The 6,472-nt window shown below is 57.3% G+C and overlaps 1 protein-coding gene across 5 annotated transcripts in view; it reads left to right on the top strand.

The window, feature by feature from the left end:
- The window catches only part of EPS8L3 (EPS8 like 3), a 33,220-nt gene that overhangs the window by 9,305 nt on the left and 17,443 nt on the right, over positions 1-6,472 (top strand). For 4 of the 5 annotated variants that reach the window (XR_002096686.1, XM_019513869.1, XM_019513867.1 and 1 more), the window contains 9 exons: positions 395-544; positions 888-964; positions 1,437-1,513; positions 2,280-2,377; positions 2,870-2,987; positions 3,471-3,535; positions 4,358-4,432; positions 4,997-5,145; positions 6,252-6,363. Coding sequence is in view for 4 of the 5 variants with exons in the window: in XM_019513869.1 (XP_019369414.1) it covers positions 395-544; positions 888-964; positions 1,437-1,513; positions 2,280-2,377; positions 2,870-2,987; positions 3,471-3,535; positions 4,358-4,432; positions 4,997-5,145; positions 6,252-6,363 (921 nt within the window). In the remaining variant the exon portion in view is untranslated. The remainder of the gene's footprint in view (positions 1-394; positions 545-887; positions 965-1,436; positions 1,514-2,279; positions 2,378-2,869; positions 2,988-3,470; positions 3,536-4,357; positions 4,433-4,996; positions 5,146-6,251; positions 6,364-6,472) is intronic. The other variant, XM_019513868.1, reaches the window with a different exon arrangement.

Genomic DNA, 6,472 nt, shown 5'->3' with positions numbered 1-6,472 from the left:
CACCCACAGCCCTGCCGGGCTGCCTGGAGTTTCTGTGCACTGGATTTCTGCCTCTCGAACCTTCTGCAGACGGCAGCCGTAGCCTGCACAGCAAACCTCCCTAGCAACTTTGCTGGTAGTTTTCTGTCACTGCCACCACCATTAGCGCAGCTCCAGGCTGCTGATGGCAAGTAGTACTTAGGCTAAACATGTTTTCCCTTCCTTATCCCGCACCCCTTCTCCCACTGGGCCACTGCTCACTTGGGGGCAGTGAGCAAACACAGCCCTTTTCCTTCACCCCATGTGTCCTGATGTCTGCCACCTGGGAGGGACACCAGGCTCCCAGCCTGGGGCAGAGCAGAGATCCCCCACTGTGCTGCTGACTTCTTCCCTCCCTCTGGCGGGGCCCTCGCAGGACGAGCTGGAGAGCTTCCCCCTGGAGTGCGTCCTGAGATGCACGGCCGTCCTGGACAGCTGCACCTACGACTCCATCCTGGCCATCACCCTGAAGGACAGGAGCCGCCAAGAGATCAGCATCCTCCTCTTCCAGTGCACGCAGAACGGGGTGAGCTGCATCGGCACTGCCACCTTGTGCCGCCTCTGGGGGAGGGCAACAGCTAAGGGAACCCCAGGGGGACTGGGAGATTTGCTGGGGTGGGGTTAGACCAAGGGGTATGAGTTGCCGTCTACTGGATGGAGTCAGGACTGTGTGTCAGTGCCCCACAACTGCCAGGAGAGTCTCACAGGGACCCAGCGGCAGGGACTGACAGTCCTGGGGCAGGAAGCCGTAGGGTGTCTCCCAGCTGGTAGGAGGTTCCTAGGGGCTGCGCAATGCCAGCTGAGGGCAAGGGATTGTGCCATGCTAGGGGACTCATGGCTCTGCCCTGCTGCTCTTCCCATCCCATCAGGCCGAGATGATGAAAACCAACCTGGACAAGGCCGTCAAGGAGTGGAAGAGTGAACTGGAAAACCAGCACATGCTGAGGTAATGGCATAGAGCGCCTGCCTCCAGGGGATACCAGGAGGTGACAGACCCCCTAGCCTGCCTCCCATGGGGGCACCCCCAGGCTTTTCCCAGACAGCCATCCCCAGATTCCCAGCTGGGCATTTAACACCCCTTCACCCCTACCCTGGTTTTCCAGGGAGGAACCCACGTAAAGTCCCAGCGCTATTCCCCACTTTGCACAGACCACATTGGACTGACCATGACCCAGGTCCAGACGGCAGCCTCTGGTGCTTCTGTGCACTGGGGAGTCCCAAACACCCCTTGGAGGTGGGATCCGTTCCTCCAACCCCATCCCGAGGTGGTGGTGGGACCATGCCCTCCCCCTGGGTCTTCCCTTCCTCTTGGAGGAAAACTCGTCCCCCAGAGAGCAGGGTTTGTCCTCTCACCCCTCTGCAAAGCAGTGGTCCGAGAAAGCCAGCCACAAGCTCGTTCCCTTGTTGCCTTTCCCCAGGAACAGCGTGGAGACCATGCTGTCCCAGCAGAGATCCAACCACAGCATCCAGGATCCTTTTGGTCCCCCACAACCAGGTGGGTGGCAAAAACCAGGAGTCCCCATGGTATTCCTTTCTCTCCATGGACTTTGGTAAATGGGCCTGCACACCAAGGGAGTTAGCCCCATGCACGCCAAGGAGGGAGCCAGTGACTAGCACGGGCAGGAGAGGGAGGTCATGTTACACAGGCCAAGGGAAACACAGCAGGAAGTATTGTGAAGGAGAGGTGGTAGGCAGCGCAAGTTGGACTCTGGACTCCTGGGTCCCATTCCCAGCCTGGCCACTGCGTTGCTGCATCAGTGCAGGCAAGTCACTTCCCAGAATCCGCCTCCTTTCCTTCTCCGTAGCTAGGAAATTGGGGCAGGGTCCCCATGAAACTCAGGAGGTCTGGGAAATGCTGGGAGAGGCTCCAGCAGGATGGGGAGGTAGTATAAGGAAGGATGAGACAGTAACAGCACAGCAGGAGCAGATGCAAACTCCCACTGTGATGCCTTCCAGTATAAGTAGATCATTCACTCAGCTTCCTCCTTCCCAAGGCCAGCCCACCCTATGTTCTGGGTTTCCAGGCCATTTGTTTTCCATGAGGAAAACCTGCCCCTACAAAAGCCAGACCCTAAGAAGCCTTCACTCCCCCTTTGCACTCTGCTTCTGAAGCTTTTAAGCCCCTCTGCAGCTCCACCCTCATTCCCTCCTCATCACTTGCAACTGGATCCCAGCCAGGCAGACTCTTAATTGCTGACTACCTGCAAGTGGGTCTCAGGCTGAGTTGCAGGCTGAGCACCTCCTTATACGGGGCATTGCAGCACCTGCATTTGACCAGCATTACTACCCAAAGGAGAGAGATCAGCCAGAATGGATGGATGACAGCAGACAGAAACAGGAGAACTTGGACAGAGATTCTGTAAGTGCCCTGCCCTCTCGCCCCCACCATGCTGCCCTGTGCTGGCAGTAGCCTTGTATGGGCCCTCAGTGCCCAAGGGGGCTCTGAAGCAGTTCCCCGGGGTGGGAGCAGTGGGTCTGAGCTCATTCTAGTTTGGGTGAGATGCACCAAAACGTCAAACTGCTTCTGAACCTCAAAGTCTGTAGCGCTGGCTTGGACCCCAGGTGAAAGCAGATTTCAGGGGTGTCCTGGCAGGCCCCAAGAGGCCACCCTTCATGGGAGGAACCATCAGGAGAAGGGCTGAGCTGACCCCAAAGGTTTGCAGGTTGGCAGCAGCATCAACCACCACATAGTCCCTGGGCTGGTCTTCAGCTGATAGACCCTAGGGTGCTGGGGACAGACCTTGCCCCGGCTCCTATGCCCTGGCAGGATCCCAGAGCTCAGGGCTGGGAAGGGCAGATGGCATCTCCTGGCTGGAGGCCCCTGACGCGGCGGGTGGGTCTGTGCCTGCAGGAGATTCTGAACCATGTGCTGAACGACATCGAGCTGTTCGTGGCAAAGGTGAAGGAGGCAAGTGGTACATTGAACACCAAAAAGAAGAAGACAAAGAAGAAGGGCAAGCACAAAGGAGGTGAGAGGAGGCTAGGAGACAGGAGGGCTCCATAGGGATTAGTGGGCAAGAACTCAGGCCAAGCATTAACCTCAGATATGGAGCTGGGTGCCTGGGCACAGCTCCTACAAGTGTGCCCTGCAGGGTCTGGGCTGCTCAGGCTTCCACTCACCAATGCCAGGTGTCCAGCCTCACCCCCTCTGCTGTCTCCAGAGCCATGCCCAGAGCTACCCGCTGATCTCAGCTGCTGGGAGGCGGAGGGGAGGGAGAGTGGCAGCCTTGGAGATCTGGGCTGAGATACCAAGGAGGCAGGGGATGCATGGGCAGACAGACGGGCTCCATCTCTTCGAAAGGAGCTACGCACAGGGGGAGCTGGTAGGGTGGGGAGGCCAAACCGTGTCCATGCCTGTCGGTCTGTGCACTGCAGCACTGGGGACGGGGGTACCAGAGCCCAGCACCGAGGCAGAGGGCTCCATCCAGTCTGTCCTCTCTCTGTCCCTGCAGTGCTGCTCCCAGAGCTCGAGTACCAGGCCTGCTTCCGGAAGATCAAATATGCCTGCAACCTCCTGGTAGGTCTGGCTGGGCAGGCAGGCCAGGAGCCCTCCTCCACTGCTCCAGCCCCTAGCATAGAGCCCCCTGGGCAGCAGGACAGAGCCCATTGTGTGTCTGCAGACACAGCCCTGGCACAGCCTGACCCGGTTAGCAGAGGGCACCAGTCCAACGGGGGCCACGTGGAGAGGACTGTGGTATAAAGGCCTGTAGGAGAGTTCCTACGTGCCCAGTCAGTCCCGTGTGTCCCAGTCCAGAGGTGCAGGCGCTCCAGGGGATCTGCTTAGTGAGCAAAACAAGGCAGGTTCAGCATGACAAAACCACAGCTTCCTGGCAGTGCCATGGGACCCAGACCACTGCCGGGGCCCAGCACAGAAACTAGGGAGACATTTCTGGCAGCAGTTAGCAGGCAAACAGCACTATGCTCTGCTCTGCTGCAGGCAGCAGGAGGGCTGATGGACCAGCAAGGCCTGATCTTGCACTGCCGTCCCCATGAGCTCCATTTGCTAGTGCTGGAGCCCACTTTATGTGCCCTTGTCTGACCCTTCGTGCAGGCAGGGGGTGCCCAAGCCATGACAGTGCCCTGGGGCTTCTGCCAGCTCAGGGCTAAGACCCTCCCTTTTACGGAGCAAGCAGGGTCTGCTGCAGGGATCTGAGACCAATGGCACCTTGCCCTGGCAAGCTGGGCATGCTTGTTGCAGAGCCCCAGGAGCAGGGAAGTTTGCACCGTCTCTGCTTCGTGCACTAGCCTCCACAGGAGCCGAGCTATGCTGTGCAGGGAGGGGAGGGCCAAGACCACCACTAAGTACTGCCCTTGCTTTTCAATTTTTCTCCATATCCAGGGGAAGCTGAAGCTTATTTTGCAGGACCCGAATGCCCCGGAACTGCTCCAGCTCCTCTTCTCCATCCTGTCCCTTGTGAGTGTGGGGAGCTTCTCGTCAGCAGGGCGCTTTTCTGGGAGGTGGAAGTTTGTGAGGATCTCGGAGCTGTGGGCAGGCTGAAGAACACCGGGGACATGCTTTGGTCTCCTCCTAGCAGCAGCATGCCTAGTATAGGCTGTTCTCTGTGGGGATCTGAGAGCAGGGCAGGCCTGTGACTGGTGCCAAGCTCATTGGCTTCAACGGAGCTGCGTCCAGCTTGCTGAATGCAATGAAAAGCATCCAGAGCACCTGCTGATCCCAAGGGCCAAGTCCCCCCAGACTGGCACAGAAAGACTAGCAGCACTGTCCCTGGTACAAAACCACCCAAAGGCAGGGCCCTGCTGTCCCCTAGGCTTGTCTCCTTGGTCCTGCAAAACCCCATCATTAACACATGCTGCATCCTATACCCTCATCACAGGGTGGGACAGGGCACCCAAGACCCAGCCCAGGGGACCGGTAGCTCCTTCAGTGAACAACATAATCGTGCAGGAGAAGAGAGCAGCAGCAGAAGGGAATATTGAGCTGAACCAACTTTTTCCTCCCTGTCTTCTCCACATACAGACTATGTCCAGTTGTCCCTGGTCTGACCTGGCATCCTCCACTATCTCGCCTCTGCTGACCAAGGAAGCCATTGACCTGCTGGAAGAGAATTTGGAGGGAGAGGATCGTGCCACCTGGAAGACGCTTGGAAAGGCTTGGACCCTGACAAGGTGGGGGGCCTAGAGCTTGGTGATCAGGGGCTCAGCTTTGCCAAACAGTGGGACACGCTGGGGTGGCAGGCAGGGAGAGGAGCAGCCAGATGAAACCTGTGTCCCATGGGTGTTGCTTTCCCTGGTAGGGCTGTGAGCAAGGATAGAGCTGTAACTCCCACTCCAGTCCAAGGCAGCCTCCTTCTCCAATGCAAGGAGATTTTAACGTTGAAGTCCACAGGCAATAGCAAAGTGAGCTCCCCACCCTGTGAACTTCCTTGGCTTTGGCCAAGATAGGTACTTGGCATCCATTTCCCATTCACTCCTTGGGCTGTCCAGTGTGGCTGCCAACAAGGCAGGAGGGCAAGCGTGATGACAGCTTCTGTGACAAGGGCCATCGGCTTATTCCAAGTGACCACTGGACACACGGCAGAACGTGTTTCTACCAGTGCTGTGGGGAAGGGTGTTTCCACCGCAGGGTGCACGCTGCCAGTTCAGACTTCTTCCATTCCGATTCAAAGCATTGTCCAGCTCCCTGAAGCTCCAGTTCCATCAAAGGCTGTTTGGGGCCCATGTCCATGCAATCAAAAAGCTTTCCTCCACTTCTGACTGGCATTGCTGCATATTCTAGAATATGAAACCAGAGCAAACCCAACTGGGATGTCATTCTGAAGCAAAACACTCAAACATCCCCCGTAGCAAAGGATAGTGGGAAACATACTCAAATGCTTTGTTCTTTTTCCATGCTTCTTTTGAGACAAACAGCCCACTTCTGCTCAGTATCCTGCTGCAGAAGAATTGGCTGGTAAGGGCATTCTGGTAAATGCCACCCGGCTCAGGGGTGCCAGCTAGAGCTGGGTTTGAACCCAAACCCAAACCCTCCAAGGAGAAACAGAGACTGCCTGTTACTTTATTGGCTGAGCAACCCAGACCCACTTGGACAGCAGAGCTAGAACTTGCCTTTGTCCCAAGATACTTTTGCTGGACTTGACTTCCCCATGAGTCTCCCTGCTCTTTGGGGAGACCCTGTGTGCTGTGCTCAGCGAGCCTGGCTCCTGCTCACTGCATCTCCATTTGGGATGAACATTTGAAGGAAGGTGACACCTGCTTTCTTCTTCCCCCAACAGGGCAGAGTACCCCAATGGACAGTCTGTGCCTGCCTACTTCCCCACCTTCTCAGATGAGTGGGTGCCTCCCTTGCCAGCACGGGAGAACCCCACCCCCACCCCCACGGAGCAGGTGAGTTTGCTGGCTCAATTCCTTGATCTCTCTCGGATGCCCTGATGTTGGCCCTCTGCTTCTCTCCAGCACAAGCAGTAGGCTGGTGGCAGGGTGTGACCTAGCAGGG

This window comes from Gavialis gangeticus, unplaced genomic scaffold (genome assembly GCF_001723915.1).
Source record: "Gavialis gangeticus isolate Ggan-Ray unplaced genomic scaffold, GavGan_comp1, whole genome shotgun sequence".
NCBI classification, from domain to species: Eukaryota; Metazoa; Chordata; order Crocodylia; family Gavialidae; genus Gavialis; species Gavialis gangeticus.
The sequence above is the reverse complement of the archived record's forward strand: the minus strand, read 5'-3'. Positions and strand labels throughout refer to the sequence as shown.